The sequence below is a fragment of the Coturnix japonica genome, chromosome 8 (assembly GCF_054131305.1).
Source record: "Coturnix japonica strain WE chromosome 8, WE-NBRP24, whole genome shotgun sequence".
Lineage (NCBI taxonomy): Eukaryota > Metazoa > Chordata > Aves > Galliformes > Phasianidae > Coturnix > Coturnix japonica.
Window position 1 is genome coordinate 17,555,942 of NC_140670.1, and position 20,626 is coordinate 17,576,567.

Below are 20,626 nucleotides of genomic sequence, written 5' to 3' on the forward strand. Positions count from 1 at the left end.
CAGGCTGCGTGGAGAACAAATGGGGGTGTTAAAAAGGAAGTAGGGTAGATTTCTGAGACTTAAAGAAAGTGGTGTTCTTAAGAGGTTTTGGTGCTGATTCTCCAGAGTGAGAGGAATAAACCTTCCCTGGAAACATTTCATGAGCAACGTATGTTTATATAATTACATCTTGTGCTTCTGTCTGAGTCTGTCTTAGTGTTGCTTTCCAATGAGTGGTCAGGTCTAACTTCCTATTTAATAAGTGATTTGCTGCATGATTTCTGCAGTATGATCCTTTAATTTGAATATTCACAATCCTGAAAAATTAATTCCTCTGCATCATCTAGCAGAAAGGTAATCTGTGGCACAGGAGGGGGGGAATGGCATGCCGTTATATGTTGCATTTGTCTTCCAGCTTCTTCAGTCTTAATTGGACTAATATGCAAAGATCATGTGTTTAATCAAGCTGTTTCACCATTTTCCTGCACAACGTAGTTCTGGTCAGTTGGTGGCATCTAGTGAAAATAGTGACTTTAAGATTTGATAATGTTATTCTTCTGTGAAATAAATAAATAAATCTGTTCATTTGATCAGAATGTTTGGTTTGACAGTATACAAACAAGAATGTAAAACTTTTCTTACAGCTTAATTTCTATACATGACTGCTTTCTTGTGTATTTAAGAGTTGGTATTATTTTACAAACTGGAATAGTTTTGGTGGTGTTTGTTTATGCACAGAAACAAAAGAATGCAGTTTGAAATTTGAAAACCAGTACTCAAGTCTGATTTCTGTGCCTCATGGCTGCCAGCAAAGCAGGAAATGTATTGTCTCAGCAACTTGAGTTGAACTTTATTTGCTATGTCTGCAAGGAGAGAAACTTGATGGGGATGTGTAGAGTTAAGGGTTTTACAGCAGGCTTCCACCCCATTTGATTTGAACTATCAGCCTCTACATTTTCCACTCCACAGAAGATCTCAGAAGGCATTTGCTCTTGGTGTAACCATTCAGGCTGTTTGGTGAATCTAGTGGAGCCAAAATGTGCAGTGTTTCAGGAGGCACTTTCAGTCACTGACCTACAGCCTCATGATGCCACCTGTGCTTCTTACTAAGATGCACTGCTGTGGGTGTTCTCAGTGCTGCATGGGCCTGAAGTGTTATTTCCTTTTGTGTGTGGATGCTGGAGCAGTGAAGTTTAACAAGGGAGGTGGTGGAGTCACTGACCCTGAGGGTGTTCAAGGAACAATTGGATGCTGTGTTGAGGGACATGGTTTAGTGGGAGCTATTGGTAACAGGTGAATGGTTGGACTGGATGATCTTTCAGGTCTTTTACAACCTTGTTGATTCTATGAAGACAGGGATGTTATTTGATGATGTGAGACAGGCTGTTGATGGATCCTTGCTTGAGGCTACCTCATGTATGACAGGAGGGAGCTACCTGTACCTGGATGACAGCTAGAGGAGAATTTTCTTTTTTTTATTTCTTGTTGTCTGTTTTAATATTGCTGACTTTTTCTGTAGCTGAAATACCTGCTTCCTGTCATTTTTGATAGCCTTAGGAATCTTTCAGAGTGAATTTGGTTTTGTGAGGCCATTCTGCATTACACAAGTTTGGGTGCTTGAAATTTTCTCTCTGTGGGGAGGTGTATCTTGCTTACTTTCCTGGCAGTACTAGATGGGATGTCTTGAAACAGAGTACCCTTATACCTGTTCATTTTCTTAAGTGTACTGTTTCTGAATGGACAGTGTCAGCCCTGCTCTGAGAAACTAGAAGTGGTGGAAATGGCATCAGGGCTTAATTGGTTGTAGTGTACTTTCAGTCCTGCCTGTTCAGATTGACAGCTGTGTTGTGTTCAGTGCAATAGAGACTGTTATGCACTTATTGAATGTGTGGCATTCAAGGGTTAGAGAGGCTGGATCTTAAGATTACTTACTTCAGTCCTTGTATTTGTCTTGTAGTTGGATGTTTGGGCTAAGCCAGACTATTTCCAGCAGGTTTTGAGGACAGAAAGGCACTGATGTCTGACATCAGGTGCCATCTCATCCCCACTGAACCATGCAGGATGTGCTGTTCTTATCAGAGAGCCATTTATAACCAGTCTTGGTAGAGCTAACTCATGGGTCTAGGAGGTTCTTATTGAGCTTTTTGAAATCTTAACAAGGGGAAGAGTACTTTGTGTTATCTTCCACGCGCACAGATACAAATGTATGTGTGTAGATGCACCTTTTTTCTGTGAGACTTGGTGTGGGTAAGGTCTAAGAAAGTAAGGTTTGTTCCTCAGTTTTTGTGGTTGTCTAGGCTATTAATGTGAACTGCTTAAACTGATGCAGGGAGTTGTGGCACCTCCTCCTACTGCATTAGCTATTAGCTTGCTTTTAGCTTTTGTGTTATTTTTTCTGCAGATAATTTGGGTACAGCTGTTCTGCTCCACTGAAGCACAGATTAAGTGAGAGGGTGTGTTGAAACTCTGGACTTTCAGCACCATTAGCAGTTAGTGCGGAATGAAAATGAGAAATGATGCTTCCTCTGCTGCATGGGTTAAAGATCTGCCAATAATGTTGCAGCTGTCTGTATCCAGACAGTGTCTGGGGAGGGTGCGATGCAAGGTAGGAAGAGACTCTTGGAAAGCAATACTCTCTGATCAAATAGCACTGGACAAGCTGCTGCAAGTGGTGTGATTTTAATCTAACAAAGGGGAAAATGGATCATCGGTAATGGTTAGGCTTGCTTATAAGATGGGAAAGGGAAAACAATGGTGTTATCTCTGGAACGATGTGAAAATTCGCCTTAGTGCTTCTCTTGATCATTTTGTCACTGGTTTTAGCTTAGATTGCAACTAGGAAAGTATTGGCTAATAAATGAGCAGCCTAAAGTAGTAAAGCATGTTGGCATAACCTTTAGCAGGCTCTGTGGGTGCATGGTCTGCATGTGCTCCAAGCTGCCTGGAGGCCTGTGCATGTGGCTCTCAGCTGAGCTCACCAAGAGTGGCCATTGTCATGTTAACTGGAGCTACTACCCCCTCAGTGCAGCTGGCTCAGAGGGTGACCTTGTATTTGCTTGAAAAAAGCATGCAGATATGATTAGTCTAGCTAATCATAGAATCCTTTGAGTTGGAAGGGAACCCTTAAAAGTTATCTAATCATACTCCCTTGTGGTGAACACCTACAACTTGATCAAGTTGTTAGAGCCCTGTCCAGTCTGACACTGGATGCCTCCAGAGATGGGGTATCTACCACCTCTTTGGGCAACCTGTGCTAGTGCCTTGCCACTCCTTTTGTAAAAACATTTTTCCCTTATATTCAATTGAAATGTCCCTTTTAGTCTGAAACCTTTCCCCTTGTTCTATCACAGCAAACTCTGCTTAGCCTGTCCCCTTCTTTCTGAAAGCCCCCTTTTTAAACTGAAAGGCTGCTCTCAGGTCTCCCCAGAGCCTTCTCCCTTCAGGCCTTGCTACTTATACCTTTAGAAACGTTAGATGTTTCCACTCGGAGTATTTCTGTGAGTTTAAGCTGAAAGAGAAAGCATTTTTTCTTCCTGAATTCTTTTTCAAGCATTTGAGTGAAGAAAATACTAACAGAAAGCTGATGGATTTAACTACCTAGAGGAAAATCTCACAAGATTTTAGTCACTGCAATGCCACAGTCCCACTAATTCTCCAAGTAATTGTAAAATTCTCTAGCATAAGCAGTTTTGGGAAATATCTCAATTTCCTCTGTAAAACTGCTTAAACATCACCTCCTCTTAAAAACAAATTACCAAGACTTCCAGATGTGTCATGAAGAACAAAAAAAAAGCAAACAGACTACTGAGAAGTAGTCCTCTACCACCTTGTGGCTAATCAGAGCTTCCTTATATTGTAGGTAGAGTTTGCAGTGCTTATTTGTCTCTTAATCTGAATAGATGCTGTGACTACTTCAGTAGAGGTCACAGACTTGATTATTCAACTCAGCTTGCAAATATATTTATTTTAAGTGTACTGCATTTGAGGAAGAACCGTGCTTTGCGCAGAAGTTGTGCGCAGTGTGAGTTTTGTGGTGCTGTGTTCCTGTAGTTGTTTGGTAAACCTTCAATTTAAAAACAAAAGTAACACTCATCACGTGCTTTACTTTGTGAGTATGGTTTTCAGGAAAAATTCCTGGTTGCTCTCAATCTAGGCAGGGGGATGCAATGCCTGGCAGGTTCATATTTCAGCTCAATTAAGTTGTTTTGGGAGCTTGGTAGGTCCTGAGCATGTGGTTCATTTGCTCTTCTTCACTTCTGCTTTCCTCAGGAAATAAGTGCAGCAGCTCATCAAGTGATTCACAGTGGAAAGTTCAAAGAACAGAGTGAGAGCTACTGCATGCACCAAGGTGCCTAATTGGACAGAAGCAATAAAGCTCTCTTTATCTGGATGTCCATGTTGACTGTAAGAGGAGCTGCTGGATCTAGGAGCACAGGTATGTCGTGCGGATTTCTGTAAAAGCAAAATGAACAGGTTTAACTGTTGAAAGGATCTGCAGTGTGGTTTGCAACTGGTTTATTTTTGCAGAATCATTTTCTAGCGGCAAAAGCAGCAGAAGTTGAAAGAAAAATCAGAGCTGTTTGCTTGTATTTTTTGTTCTAGTAATGTTAACAATATTTCTTTTGCTGCTGATAGTGGAAACTCATTAGATTTGGTCCTTATAATGAGCTACTGTTTTGAGATATATGCAGTTGCCATTGTCTAGTTCCTTTGAGTTTGTACCACTATTCTGCCTGTGACTAATGAGAATTACTCTCTTTACCCTTGTGTTGTGGGAAGGACAACATCTCAAAAGCAGGTGTTCCTGATACCTGAGCTGCTTCTCTCTTGGCTTCATCAGGGACATATACAAGTCAGAGAAGAAACTGTTCCCACATAAGATATCTAGGCAAGACTTTTTAAAGGGGGGAGGGGAGGGAGGGGAAGAAATGAAGAGTGAATGCATGAGAGACAGTTTAAGACATTTTTGTATGTGTTTTTGAATTCCATGGAGATGCTCTTAAAAGGTAAATGCTCTTAAGTGTTTGAGACTGAAATGATTTTGAGAGGTTGTGCTTCAGAAGTGTGTCCAACTTGAATATCTCAAAGATACTGATATGCTTGAACAAATTATGTTCTAGTGTAAATTAAGGGGACTCCTTTGGCAGTAATAGTTACACTTTCTTGAAACTAGCTGAAATTATATTTACTGCTGAAAAAGTGAGGACTGTTTCCTACTGAAGTGCAACTTTGAACAGTATTCAACCTATGCAAAGCTGACAGGTGTTTTTAAACTTGTTTGTATTTTGTGTTTTGTCCACAAAACTTGGTTCAAATCATCAACCAGGTTAGGCTTCTGTTGTATGAAGTGCTGTGCCAAAAGTTATGAAGAGCAAATCCTTTTCTCAAATAATCTACAGTTAAAAGACTCTGGAAATGATGGGTAGGAAACTTGAGTCTTGCATGTTAGTGACCTCTGCAACCCTTGTAAGGGTGAGAAGGTAAATAGTGCGATAATATCAAGGTATAAATCTTGTTGGTGTGCCTTTTGGTTTTTTCTCATGAAATAATATGTCAAGTATCAGTAGAATTAGGACTGAAAGTTGTAAATTCAGTACAGTGCAAGCTCAGTAGAAGGAACAAGCGTGATTAGGAGGTGCAGAAATAAAATAGTAGATAGTCTTGTACTGCGCTGGTTCTAAGGCACCTGTAAGGACAGAATGGTATGAGTTACAAAGAGGGAATTTGGGGGATAAGCCAGTTTGTTAAAGAATTGAAATATTTCCTACAACTTAGATATTACACCTTTGGGCAGCTTTTTTGTGAGGAGGTAGGGGAATTCTTATTTTAAATATTTCAGAATATTGACTGGCATGATTGTCCAATTAGCAAGCTATCTTGGCTGCCTAGGAGAGGAAATGGGTAAAGAGATATTGTTGCTGGATTTTTGGGGTGTTGTGAGCTGTGTGATTCTAACAGTTACCAGTCCTAGTTCTTAAATTTCCTTTTTTATTTCTTTGCAGATGCTCTGAAATTTGGTTTCAGGCTTCATTGTGTCTTGGTCAGTCATCTTGCTGTGAGACCCTTCTCTGATAGCAAATGATTTAAGTATTTAAGGAAAGGTCTTGATTGTGGTGCTGATCAGTTTGTGGTTCCTTTTTTGTAGCATTATGAGATCATCCTTTAAACTGCTGGTGGCATCGAAATCTCAGGTAAATAGAATTTTTAATTAGAAATACGTATTTTGAAAAACAGTAATGCTTGTTCAGTCCTTATATCAACATTGCTCATCTTTTGCCAGCTTTGGTGAAGCCCTTATTCTCTTTTATGCTATCAGTCTGAAAAGACAAAGGCAAACTGCAGTGTGATTTCACACAGGCTTCTTGTATAACATAAGGGAAAACACAGGAATAAGTTCCACTTCCTCTTTGTTACCTGACTCCACTTTCTGAATGATAGCATTAGGTTTCTTTTGTATATTTTCACTTTCATGGCTTTTTAAAATTATTAGTATTTGGACTCACTTTTTTTTTTATAATTGTGATAGTTACAACTCACCCAAACTGAAAGGACCCCTTAATTTAAAATGAGGATTAGGACAAATATTGGAGTGTAGTAGAAAGTCAACAGATTAGGCCTTCTCAAAATATCTAATTTGCCCTCGTTTCTAAGGATGCTTTATTCCTAGGCCCTGGGATATGGAGACAGCTCCAGGAGATTCATTATCCTCCATCAGCAACAGAAAATGCAAAGGACTTAAAAGTCTGAATGGGTCTGTAGATCCACTGAAGGACTGTTAGGATTAAGAATACATAAAACAGAAGATCCAAGTGGAGAGAACATACTAATAGTATATTACGTGTCTGACATCTAATTTAGAATGTCAGTTTTAGTCTCAACTGATGGAGTAAATATGTGAATTGTAATTGCCATTTTGCTTTCATGTACTTCTTGAGATTAACAATTTCAGAGTGCTAATATCTTAAGTAGTTGCAATGAGTCCATTTTAGGGCCAATTTTTGTTTTAATAAATGATCTGAATACAGATCTCAAATCTGCACTGTGTAATTTATTGATAATACTAAGTTGGATGGATCTGTTGACTCCCTAGGTTTGTTCAGCACAAAGACCCTCTGAGGGTTCTTCTCTGACCTACCTCCTCACAGGGAGCAGAGGGGTGGCACTGATTTCTTTTCTTAGCTGTGCAGCCAGGAGGAAGGGCTTGCAAAGTAACCTGTGAATAGAAAGAGGAAGAAATTGGTAAATATTTTTGGCTCTGTTCATGTAGTGTCACTGCTTGCTCAAGTGTTGGCTTTGTGATGTAGCCAGAAACACTGCATTTTATCTCTCAGCCCCAATTTCAGTATATGTAAAATGTCTGCATTTGATCTTCTTATACAAATGATCAAGGTGAATCTAGGGAATGAGAGTTGGGTTACTTTTTACTTAGCATTGATTTAAGCTTAGCAGAGTAGTTTCCAAGGCAAGATATTTCCATTAGGTAGGAGGATGGTGCAGTTTGGGATGGGATTGCAGCCTCCTTGAAAAATTGTCTCTGAGCTGTGCTCTCATTGACTCTGTAGAGCAGTACCCAGGCATTTTCAGAACATGGTACAGCACCATGATGACTCAAGTGGGCTGAAATCCTGTACCAGGGCAAAGTATAACATATGACAAATGTTTCTCCCACACAGTCATGAGGAGCAGTGTCTTCCTGTTTACTCTTCATAGTCAGCCCTGTGAGTAGAAAAAGCATGATGTGTTGTTCTGACACAGATAATTAAGGAAAACAACAGCAGTGAAACACAAACTGTTGTTGAGGTAGGAAGTTCCAGACTGACACTGTTGGAGAGTGATGAAAATCTCACAACCCTCCATCTCCTAGTGAAAGATTGAGTATCAGCCACAGTAGAGTTACCATCCTCTGTAGTTTGAAGGATCAGTATCTGTATTCAAATTTAGGTCTCGTGTGACTGTTGGCTTGCTGCAGACAGTGTGGTGCACAGTGATTAGCATTCATACTTCATGAAATGTATAACCAGGATCTTTTGTGCCAATCTGTTGTGGATCTGATTATGGTAATAGTTAAAATTTTTTCTTTGACTATGGGGCAAATGAAGACTGACTCAGTATCAAAGTTGTATGTAGAATCTGGGTTTCCTACCTGGGTTTATCAGTTTGTCCTGCTAAAGCCTATATGAACTGTGTAGGAAAAAAAATCCGTGTCTCTTGGGAGATAGCTCATTTATATGATTGCAAGGTGTTAATGTTATTGTCCAGGAGCAGCATGCTTACCTACTAAAAGTAAAAAAGAATCAGTGGCTGCAAGCATTCCCATGCCTATGAACACACAAACTCGAATCACTATGACTAACAGTCTTGTTTTTCAAGACAGTGGGATAGAATGGGATGATGTAAACTGTAAATATCTTTAACTTCATTTCTGATTTTAGCATGGACAAAACAGCTGAGCTCATGTGGCAGCTGGAGGATTCACCTTGTGAAGCAGGACAGCAAGATCAAAGCCCTGATGATGTCAATAAATCAGAAGCGCCTGAACAGCCTGCACACAAAAAGGACAAACTACCCCAGAGTCATACTCTCCAGTGGGAGGCTCTAGGCAAACAGTTTGTAGAATATGAGCAGGTGGCTCCATTTCTTATTGCGGAGGAACAACAGAGAAGGCTGCTGGACTTTCTTCCCCTCTTCTTAAAGGTTTGTTCTCCTTATTGCCTTTGATGCAGATGCCAAAGATGTACACTGAGATCTGCTTCTGTGTATTATGTGACCACTTTAACTGCCAACAGAGTTGATTAGCATATGATCTCTGGCTAGGAGGTGGGCTCTTCTGTTTCATTGAGAGCCTTAGGATACAGTGTCTTGATCATCTCTCATCTAACTAACCTGCTATATTAGCATGAAAAAAGCATATAGTGGAGCATGGCTTTGTTTATGTGAATGGCTAACTTGCTGGAATATGCTCTTTCAAAGTGCGTACCCTGTGAAGTGGTTATCTCATGTATGCCTCCACTATTCTCTTACTTAGTGAAGGCTGGGCATAGTTTCAGTCTAGGGAAAATGTGACTGTGGTATGCAGCTAGCTAGGGAAAGTGAAGGGGTGCAGTGTGAAAGACAGGATTTTGGGGTTGATGTCTAATTCTAGTACTTGAGAGGTGTTGTTACAGATAGGGAAACTGCAGCATGAAAAGCGGAAGGTCATACTGTGGGTGAGAAAAGAGCTTTGAAGTAGAAAGCTTCCGGTAATAAGCTCCGCTGCCATGTTCCTTAGATCTCTCATCAGCCAACAACTTCTAATGTGGTGATGTTGAAAGGTGAACCTAGAAGAACCCCTTAATGAATGGGAGCCTCATTGGTTCATTTTATTAGTTTGAGAAATGAAGCAAGCTGTACAGTGGCATGATAGCATGGCATAATCCTGAGAGGCAGAAAACCTGGCCTGAACTTAAATGTTTTGTGACCATGTAGTATAGAAAGAAATATATATATTTTTTTCCTTAATTACCTATGATATTTATGGGTGTAGAGTCTGAGATTTTGCACTCTCATCTTATAAACCTTTCAGAAAGAAAACAAGAGCTTGATTTTCTTGAAACTGTATTTTAATGGTGGCGTATTATGTCTGTATTCAAGTGCTTTCTGTGTTCTTAGGTGAACAAACTCAGACCTATCCATTACCTCCGTATCTGAGCCAGATTTCCAAAAAGTAATGAGCAAATAAGGAAAAAATGTTTTTAGACTTGGTAACTGTATATGTGAGAGCGGTGTGAGACACAAAAGAGATGCTACTACAAAGAATGTATTGAAACGTGTGATGGTAAATCACTGTGCTCAGTCCTATGAAATCTTTGCTGTCCGTTGTGGCAAGGAAGAAAATAACTTCTAGATAGTGGAGAGTATTTCACTTAGCTGTGTGAAGAATGAACCTGTGAAGCTTGCAAATCTTGATACAGTGTAGAGTTTTGAAAATGCTACAGGGGCTCATGTCAGTTAAACTGAATGAGGTAAGCCTTTGGTGTCAGTGTGTTGCAAACCAATTCACTGCAGACTGAGTTGCTGGTAGTATCTGGCAGGGGCTACTCTCGTACATATGAAGGCAAGCTCGCCAGGATCCAGGGTAGTGCAGACAAAAGGAACTGAAGGGTATGAAGAGTCAGGGAGTACATTGCCTGAGTCTCAGAAGTGGCCTTTTCATTTAATCTGAATCGTTCTACATGTGTTTTGCATAATGAGTAACACTTCCTCTTTTCACAACTTCATCATCTGAATTTGTTTACATAGAATTGTGTCCCTCCTGAACCAAGAGCTGGATCTGGACAGTAGTACTGTGTATCTGTATACACTCTCCTGCCTCTGAAAATGAATCTCAGTCTCTCACCCTGCATATGGCATTACAAGTGCATGGACAGACTTGTCTCTCTTGTGAGCTCACTGCAGCTTTTTGAGCTCCCAGAATTATGGCCTTGAAAAGGGTCAGTGTTTTCCTCTCAGTCTTCAGATAGTGCTCTGTAACATTATCAGTCCTGACTTAAAAGTTTTCTGTCTTATTTCATGGATCTACTTTTTAAATAGCTTACCGCAGATTGCACTGCTAGATCTCTGAGACAATGAGGTGCAACTTTTTCATTTGTATTAGGATGTTCTGTTTTTCCTAGGGCCGTTCTCAGAATTCCTTTCCTTCCTTCTCTTGAAGCTATGTGGGAAGCATCCTTAATGCTTTCAAGATGTAAATTGATCCCAATTAAGATAGCTTTCCTTTGTAATAGTCTCTTCAAACTGCCCACTCCCCCTTTCCTAAGCATAAACAATGTATTGCAAATTGTAGGAATTTGTAAATGTGCTGAAACACAGTATTTATTTTAAAATTCTAAAGGATATTATGGTTACAAAATGTATTAAGAATGAACACTTATCTCTTGTGCTCTAAGAGAGGGATTCTTTACCTTCCCATTTCTTAAATTTATCAGAAGAGCTTGGAGATGCTTTGTGGGCATTTAGGACCAAATGTATGCCTCATCATGTCCTTTCCCTTATGACCTTTACTCCCTTCTCGTAAGAGCTTCCTGCTTTCTGCTGAGTCCCTGATTTGACCTGGGAAGACCATCTTTGTTCAAGCTGTAGCTGTTATAAAGCTCTCAGTTATGCTAACTACTCCTCGTGCCCCTTTAAGGATTTTCATCTGTCCTTTCCTTGCTGAAGCATGCAAGTGCTAATACATCACCCTCTGAGAGCTTTGGATTTTACTGGGTGTAGAGGGAGGGCGCTAACTAGGAGCCGACTGAGATATGGAGGCTCATTAGCCACCAGCACTCCTTCAAGCAGAAGGAAAAGAGAAAAATGTCAGCTATCTAGGAGTAGGCTGGGAGGCATTTTAATATGACCTTTGCATCTTCCCTCCTGGTGCCTCAGAAAGCATTAGAATGTTCTAATACGTGGATGGCTTTCAGCTTAGCATTTCTCCATTAAGCTTTGCTCAAACTTCAGAGGGAAATGTCATCCTCCTTAACACTGAAACAGTTTGTTGTTCAGCATAGGCAATTCTAACGTAATGCTCTGTAAAACAGTTGGGAATTTGTACTTTTCTGCTTGTTCCTCCAGTCTGTGAGTAGGAAGGACAGATGGTAAGAGCAGACAAGGAGCTTGTGGCAGAATCTTAGACGTCTACAAAACAGCCTGGCTTAAGAGGAAGAGAGAACAGATTAGGTTGACATCACGTTACTTCATTTTCTTCTGGGGGCAGACACTCTGGAATGGAGTTGGGTTGATTTTCTTCAAGATACAGATCTTTATATGTTCAAAGACTAATACGTTTTTTGAGGAGACCATATTTTAGGGATTAGTGTCTGACTCACAGGATGATCACCCATAGAATTAAATTGGAATGCTAGTGGCCTGATCTGTAAGTAGCATAATGTTCTTGGTTTGTTTAAAATTAATTACCAGGATCACTGTGCAGCTGCATTTCACTCTCATGTAGCCTCTCAAAAAGAGGCATGTTCAGAGAAGACAATTAAGTGAAACTCTAATGAAGTGAAATGAAAGTGCTTGCCTTATTGCCTGAGTTGTTCTCTGTTTACAGTTTGCTTTGTGTAGGAATGAAACAGCTTTTCTGCAGTCTGCCCTAAGCAGAACAAGGAGGAACAAACAACTTGGAAAAGCTCTAGCATGCTTTTTGATACAAATAATTATTGGCACAGGGGCATGACAGACATTTACACAGTTATGATTGTGTCCATTGAGGAAAATTAAGTAAATACTGTCTGGCAGATGTATTACAGGATTCAAATATTAGTTCCAGGTAGACTCCTGTATTTGTAGTGCATCAACACTACCAGTCCATTCAGAAGCATTTGACAAACAACACTGGAAACTTACTGGGGAATGTCAGTTTCATGTGTATTTATTGGTACTTTGCAATCCATCAAAGACATGCTCTATCAGAAACATTTTAACTGTTTTTCAAACTTGGATTTCAGGCCTGGGAAGAGTCTGCTGGAGTAATTGTATTCCCCAGCATTCAGCTGCTAGCCAGTGAGGTTTCCAAGCTTCTGACAAAGGAGATTAAGAGGACGCTCAATGGCAAATCTGCAGGTAATGATCCTGTAGCACATCCACTGGGAGTTTGCTGTCATCTGCCTGTCTTCTATGCTGTGTGGTACACTTAATGAAAGGAAAGAAAAAAGACAGAAAATGCTAGGTGTAGGAAGCCAGATCTTCTAGTAGGTGTCAGCTAGCATTGGTTTTGTATGACTGCGCTGAAGATCTGGCTTTGTATGCCATGCTGACCTTATTTTGGAACTTGCTGTGAAGTAAAAGAGTAGGCTACACTTAATATTCCAAAGAGCTTTCTTTAATGGAAAAAATTCTGCTAGCCCTACATGGCTTTCCTTGTGGCTGTTGTGCACTCTTTGCACCAGCCAGCTGGCCAACCAAATCAACTGAGATGGTATTTGCAGTGAAGCTCATCACTTTATGAAAAGCACTTTACATAAACCAGCCTGAGCCTGATGTTGGATCAAAACTGTTTAATGTATTTTCATCCACCTCATTGGACTCTTGCTAATACAATTTTATATAATTTGTCAGATTACTTAAAAGATCAGTGCAATGTTTTCACCTTTCATTAAGGAATTAAAAGTTCAGTGTTTTTGTACTAACAGAGGAAGCTCGGCTGGGTTTGGAGCATTTACTACAAAAGAAAGGGGAAGTAGAAGATGGCCATTTGCTCCTGAAATCAGTATATCTGCTCTCACGGGCTGACTTGGTAAGAGAAATCACTACTGGTGATTATTTTGTTGTTGCTTTGTTTGGTTTTTTTGTTTGTTTGTTTGTTTGTTTTTGGGGTTTTTTTTTTTGCCCCAGCAGTGAAATGTATAGAGCTTATGTTTGTGTTATTCCTGAAGCTTTGTACATCAGCATGCCTCAGGTACACAGCCAAAGAGAACACATGACGTGGTTTATAGTTGAGGCTTTTCTAAAAGAAGTGCTCTGTGTTTTCAGATGCCTGATGGGCAAAACAAGAAAGGTACCTGTTTTCTCTAGTGTTCCTCTGATCCTTAACTTTTCTTTTGCTTCAACTTATGTAGCAGGCAGATAACTAGTAAGGATCTGTTTGTCTGATAACATAGTGGTTAGATTGTCATTTTCAAGCACTTTAGAGTGTGTCTGTCTGTACAGCTGCTCTTGATGAAGACTGCTATCAGCACTACAGCATGGTGGGGGGGTGTGAAGGGTATGTCTGCCCTCATATTGAGCTGTGCAGTTTGTCTCCTTATTCAGATGAATTATTTTAGTAGGCTTAGTCTATGTCACAAAAGGAGCTCTATAGTTAGACACAGTGGGAAGTTTCTAATGAGATTTGTTCTTTTCAAATATAAAATGTTGCTTTTTTTTTTTTTTTTTTAAGTATAGACTCTCACAAAACTTCCTATCACAAACCCTGCTCTTTCCTTTAGTTTGCTGCTGATTTTTATTTTGATTATTGCATGCCAAATGGGCACCCTGGGATGCCACTTCTCTAAGTTGTGCAGAGTCGTTAGTGGAAGTAGAAAGAAACTAAATGCTGAGAAATACTGCAGAGAAACAGTGCCTTAAATTTATAAAAGGGGTAATAAGAACTGTTTGTACAGTTATTTGGTAAGTTACAAAAATAAAGGAATTATAGCTAAACTGCCTCTATGCTGAGTCAAGGATGGAATGAAGAATTCATACAGCTGTCCTTTTAGGCTCCTATAGATACAGGGTATCTCCTTTGAACTAATGATAAAGGAAACCCTGTCCCAGATAGATCATACTATTATTTTAGCTGCTAGTGTGTAGATTGCATGCTTTATCAACTGCAGATCCCCTTACACAGAGTATGGTATGTGTTAAAGCTGTAATACAGCTGGGGTGGGAAGTCTTGGGAACAGCTATGCACGATCAGCGTGTTCTCCTAAGCAAGTCTGTAGAGCTGTGGTATGATTGCGATGATCTTTCTTAAGAATAAAATTCTCAAGTAGCTGATTAAGCTTTCATGGGTACTCATAGTGTGTAGGAATGAGGAAAGCACAGCTGGTAACAGAAGGGGATAACTTTTATTTTCCTAACATAGAGAACAATGTGGAACATCATTGGATCGGGCCTTCCAGCAGCTCTATTGCAGTGCCTGTACCTTTTCTTTACTTTTCCTCTGGAAAAAAACAGTGATGGTGAGACAAACGAAGATGAAACTCAGGAGATGCTTATTGAGGTGAGATACCGTTCTAGGAGCTACTTCGCCTGAGTACCTATATATTCATGCAGGTTTGGGACTGGAGCTGGTGGTAATTCAAATGACCAAAGAAGGGATGGAAAATTATTGAATAATTTGAGATTATACAGTAATTTCTTGTTTAATAAAAAAGTAACAAAACTGGGGAAAACTCCAGAATATCCTACTAGAAGTTGTCATTGTACCTTCTGGTACCTGTATAAGAACTGTGGTGTTCTGTTTCTTAATTTTTTAATTTCCCTATTCATCCCCTGCTTAACTTCTCCAAAACTGCTGATGGATGGAACAACCAGTGGTTTAGTTTTTTTTTTGTTTCTCAGACCTGGTTCACAAAACTCAGTTCTCATTTCACAGTACTGTTGTTCAGATGCTTGGGAGGGCTTCGATACTATGGTGCTGTGGTCTCCCTGTAAGCTATGCATGACCTGTTCAGAATTTTGTGCTGTTTTGTTTTTCGGTGCTTGTGTATGACTGTGGGTTAGTGCTGGCCTTCATTTCTCAAGCATTTATAAGGGTGTTTATTCCAGCTGTTGTTTTTTTTTTTTCTTTCCAGATAATGCTTAACATGTACAGAGAGGAACAAGGTGTAGAGGAACTTCTGGCAGCTGATAAGCTTCAGTCATTAATTATTGCAGCTGCTTCCCTCTGGGACCAGTGTAGCCATCCATGGAAAGTACCCACAGGCCGTGTGCTACGAACAATTTCAAAGGCTCAGACCAAAAACAGCATCTTGTACTTACAAGGTATGGTTTTGTGATTTGGCTCCTCCTTTCCTTGTGGTTTCCCTGAGAATTAATTCTCAAGAAACCAGTCTCCTGTGTAGTTTTTTGCTTCTATGTGGTAGAAATAAAATTTGGTACTCAGTCAACTGCAAAGTACAGGCTTTTGATTTTCTGGGCAAGAATGTTATTTAGTGCTTACAAACATCTGGAAACTGAGGATTTTTCCTATGTACGCATAAAAAAAACTTCTGGCAAGGGTCTGTCTCACTAATGTAGACTAGCACAAGATGTATTATGGTTTGGTTTTATTTTTATTTTTATTTTTAAGTAATGTGACTCAGTGTATGAGGCTTGTCAACTTTCTAAATTAAGAGATTGAGGAATAATAGTTTCAAGTATTGAATGGTTTAGTAGTTTGGAAGCTATCCTGGAAGAACTGTCCATTAGATTAGACAAGAAAGAGTAGTCTTTGCTCAGAGCAAACTGCATACAGCTCAATGCATATGCATCATTAAGCAGAAAATTCATTTGTGAGTTCTGCACAGAATGTGACTGACTTAATACGTGTCAAATATGTCTGCTTCCCACTTGTCTTCTACTGAGGCAGCTGAATTCAAAGAATATGAATTTGGGTGGGTGGGCTACGTGTTTATGTTCTTCAGAGTGAGCTTCCCTAGGTGAAGTAAAGAAATGTATGTGTGCTTTAAGAACAGACATGTTCTGCATTTAGCTTGCAGGTAAGCTTAATGTTTTCCTTCTTTCTGGCAAGAGCTTAGTGTCTTCTATTTTATTAGGAAAACTTTACAAACTTGTTTGTTGTTCCATTTTTATCAATAACTTTGGACTTATTTGACTATCATTCTTAAACAGCTGATTTTTTTTCTGCCCCACAGCTGTGGACTGCATTAAAATAGCTGTTCAGAATCTCTTCAAATTGGCTGATACGCTACCTGCTTGTGATGCATGTCAAGCTGTTAGTATTGTCTTGTGCTTTGTGAAAGACTCCTATCCTGTATCATCAGCTTTATTAACAGAGTTTGAAAGTAATGATGGCTACCAACTCCTGCTAAAAGTTTTACTTAGGTAAGTATAGAGATGTTCTGTGGGTTTCTAGGAGGTGGTAGTACTTCATTTTCAGAATGCATGGCGGTCTGTTCTTAAATGTTAGTTACATATGTAATTCTGTGTGGGTGTAAAACCAATAACAAAGGCTCTGATGGATTTTTTTTCATTGCTATTTTAGGAGGGGAAGCAGTTTACAATTTCTGATACAGTTAATTTTTGTTATGGTTTCAAGAGAAGCAGTTAGTCCATAAGTCGGGTAGGGACTTGCTGAACACATGACAAAGGTTATTCATCAATTACTAGCATTAGAAGAGATCTAGGACACTTGTTTCAGTTAGGGTGGACTCTTAATTCAGGAATACAATCAGCTAGGGAAAGAAAGAAGATCTTGCTGTGCAGAAAATAAACAAAAATCCACCAAGGTGTGAAGTTACTGTTTCTAGGATGACTAAATAAAGCAAAAAGGTGACAAAATAAATGAGGAGAGGAAAATGTGTGTTCAGTGCCTGAGTGATTTATCCAAAAAAGTTTGTGTTACTAAGGCATGAATATATGACTGTCCCAACTTTTGTTGCCAGATGTGAGGGGCTGCAGCAAAATGAAGGAGATTCCTATCTGAATGAGATTCTGGATATGCTGACTTGCCTTACAACCTGTGGGAAAACTGAACTGAAGGTTTCAGGCAATATTATACATCCACAATTACCTCAGTTTGATTATGAATGGACGCGGTCTTCTGGTACAGTATATATATGTGGCAATGTAGGTGGGTCGTAAAACAAAACTGTTTGCTGCTTGTCTCTAGATGGTGTATGAAATAGCATCCACTGATCTATGCGCTTAACATTACAGAAACCTGAATGTTACCTACACCAAAATGAACTGTTTGTCAGCTGTACTGGTTTTAGGTTGAGGATGTGTGTCTGTGAATCTTGTTTCTGGTCTCAGATGTGATTAAGCTCTGAGGCTGCAGTGCTTAAGTAGCACTGATGCTTAAAAACAGAACACACACAAAAAGGGCTATCTCACCTGTTTGTCTTGCAGGAATGACAGTCAAAAACCTCCAGGCTTTTCAGGTCTTGCAGTCCATTTTTCAGAAAAGTAATGATCAGCATCTGTGTGGAACAGTCTTAGGAGCAATTGGTACCATATGGGCCTGGGACACAGTGAACTTCTTCCTTCTGGAATGGACACTGCAACCTATCAACCAGTTTATTGATATAATCCATTTCAAACCACATCCAGTCCAGATCCAGTTCTTCGGACTGGTAGAGTCAATTGTTTTGGACCTGTGCTACATCCCCCATGAAATTCTGAAAAAGATTCAGTGTTTGATAAAGGAAAATGTAGTGCCTTTCTGCACTTTGACAGCTCTCCGGTGTCTTCTCAGCATTACCAAGAAGGATCTGCTCTTCAGTGACATATTTCGGGACTCTGGGCTACTAGGTCTACTGCTGGCACTTCTAAGGAAGCAAGCCAAAATCCTAAGGAAGTCAGGTACAATTTAACTGGTTCATGATGACTGTGGAGGCAGGCATACCAATAGGAATGAATGCATCTTTGTACTATCAATTAATACATTTTATATACTGAGTAGCTAGGCTTGTTTGGAAGCCGACTGGCCCAAGTTTAAATTTGGGATGTTTCTGTCATGCTAAGCCCTACTAAGGTGCCCTCTGAAATCTTAATTGTATATCATTCTGTGCACTGTTCTAAGGAGCTCATGTACTGTTCTTTACCAATGTACAATTGATTACTCTGGAGGGTACCGTTCATCCCACACTTCTATAAACTGATTTTGACTTAGAGTTCTCTGAGAAAAAGTTTTGCACAGTACTCAGGTCATCTTAAAACAACACTTAGTTGGGAGGACTGGTTATGGAAGGTGGTTTCTTCAATTTTGGCCATATATTAATCACAATTACTGCCTCCCATTGTCATCTGCTATAGTTGTCTCCTATATGGTTATCTGACAGGAAGGTAAGAGTTCAGGTGTGGTAAGTGTTGAGTATAGCTGATTTATTGTATGCACTCACATATCTGAAAGGTGTTTTTTAACTGCTAATTTATATAAAGCATGATAACATTTTGTGCTGTATGAACTGGGAAATTCATTTAAATTCTAGTATGATTTTTTATTTAGTTAAAAAGAAACCCAAAGTACTAGATTTAACTTCTAATGTAGCAAGCAATATTGAATTATTTTTATGCATTTATGTTAAGCAATAAATTGAATAGGAATTGCAACACCAGTTCTAGTGTGTGGGTTCTGTTAACTGTAAGGAAACAGATTTGTGTTCTTGATATCAGAGAACTAGTATTTTGAGAGCTCTTAAATAAGGAACATCAAGACAAGTTGCCAAGAACTGTGGCATTTATCTTGCATTTATCAGTTCTATTTTACTGCCTTAGATTGCTTGGGGATGTAAATTGTACAGAATGAGTGACTGAAAAGCTTGTTAATTTATGACACTGGATACATGAGTAAAGAAGGGCAAATGAGAACGCAGTGTGAAGAGGTCACTGCTTCCCTCTCTTGGTTTCCAGCAATTTAATCTGCAAACTTCATGGACTTTAGATCTAACAACTTATCTTACACTGTTTGATTCTGGAAGTTCTTGCCTTTGAATGCGGAGTTCTTGTTTTCCACTTATAGTTTATATTCTTAATTACTCTCTGTTGCTATGCTATTTTACCAATTTACACTTCAGAAGCTACAACATTTTGTTCATACGTGTACCTGCTAGGTTTCACCAAAAAAGGTGACTACATCAGCTTTATAAATGGGAAGTAAAAACACAACTATTAGCAGTATTTTCTGTAGTTATGCAAGAGATGTGAGATGCAGCGCATAGAGTCAGACCTGTGTTTCCCAATCTCAGATTACATCCTGGTCATTACACACTGCCATGTCTGTGTTTTGTTGCTTGCCTTTGAGTTCAAGTAGCCTGTAAGTAGTATTTAAGTTAGAGCTAGAATTTGCTGGAGGATTGGTTTTCTTCTTACGGTACTTTAGCTATGGCTAACTAAATCTTGTATAATTTTTGTTTTTAACAATCCTCTGATAGCTGGAACCTCTCTGCCTGGTCTGGAAGAAGGCACTGATAAGGAATTAAATGCTGTAATGCTGAAGATGGTGGCTGCCCTTACTGTGGGATGTGTGAGAAACACTGGTAAGAAATGATATGACTGCATTACCTTTGTGATGCTTTATGGTAAGTAGTCATGTTGCCTCTTAAGAAGAACAAACTTTGTCTTTTGTGGTTCACTGAGTGGTGTTGCGCTTAATCTCCCCTCTTTTAGTCAGAAACCATTTTGTCTTGGCCTACTGTGACAGACCCTGCTAGAGAGTCTGTTGGGAAAGGTTTGTGTGGGGAATCTAATGGAAAAGAGTAAGAAAGTAGTGGAAAGGATCTTCTGAATACCAGAATCTGCTCAGTACATTCAACATGAATGGTGTGAATGTATTCTTACAAACAAGCCTCCTTCATAAACTGGAGGAATGTTTAATCTAAAAACTAATTAGGCACAATTTCATGCATGATTGTTTTGGGAAACTACCATTTCTAATTATTAGAGACCATTATCATCCTGTAGTTTTATTTCTAATTGTTGTGCTCTTCAGTTTGTGTCCTTCAGTGTAACTCTCTTCTTTCTTGACTCTCTTCTGTATGAGTAGAAATGTGGCACCACACTGAGAATATGCCTTTGAGAACAACAATTAAAGGATAGTTTAAGTAACAAATGATACCTTACTTGTCCCAAGTTGTTTTAAAGGACTATGGAATGGTGCCATACATCAAGATATTTTTGGATGATGAGTGCTACAGGGGTGCTACTCTCAGCATCTTGGAGCAGCTATCAGTCATCAACTATGAGGAATATATGAGCATTGTTATTGGAGCCCTTTGTTCTTCTACTCAAGGGGAACTACATCTGAAACTAGATCTGCTGAAGGTAATTCACATGGCTTCCAAGTTGCTTGTTGTTTTCTTGGAAACTGCTTGTCTTGTGGCAAATTGCTCTTAATCTCATCCCTAACACAGAAGAGGAAGACTGTGAACTAGTGAACAAGGCTTTGCTAGATCTGTTCCTCTGTTTTTTTATCAGG

The 20,626-nt window shown here is 39.4% G+C and overlaps 1 protein-coding gene across 2 annotated transcripts in view; it reads left to right on the forward strand.

The window, feature by feature from the left end:
- The first annotated feature begins 4,280 nt into the window (after nt 1-4,280).
- The window catches only part of WDFY4 (WDFY family member 4), a 111,485-nt gene continuing 95,139 nt past the window's right edge, over nt 4,281-20,626 (forward strand). For both annotated transcript variants that reach the window (XM_015866825.3, XM_032445416.2), the window contains exons 1-12: nt 4,281-4,414; nt 6,125-6,170; nt 8,412-8,673; nt 12,453-12,567; nt 13,137-13,240; nt 14,570-14,707; nt 15,282-15,471; nt 16,344-16,533; nt 17,094-17,254; nt 17,560-18,012; nt 19,584-19,688; nt 20,282-20,472. In XM_015866825.3, the coding sequence (XP_015722311.2) occupies nt 8,413-8,673; nt 12,453-12,567; nt 13,137-13,240; nt 14,570-14,707; nt 15,282-15,471; nt 16,344-16,533; nt 17,094-17,254; nt 17,560-18,012; nt 19,584-19,688; nt 20,282-20,472 (1,908 nt within the window). In that variant the 5' untranslated portion in view covers nt 4,281-4,414; nt 6,125-6,170; nt 8,412. The remainder of the gene's footprint in view (nt 4,415-6,124; nt 6,171-8,411; nt 8,674-12,452; nt 12,568-13,136; nt 13,241-14,569; nt 14,708-15,281; nt 15,472-16,343; nt 16,534-17,093; nt 17,255-17,559; nt 18,013-19,583; nt 19,689-20,281; nt 20,473-20,626) is intronic.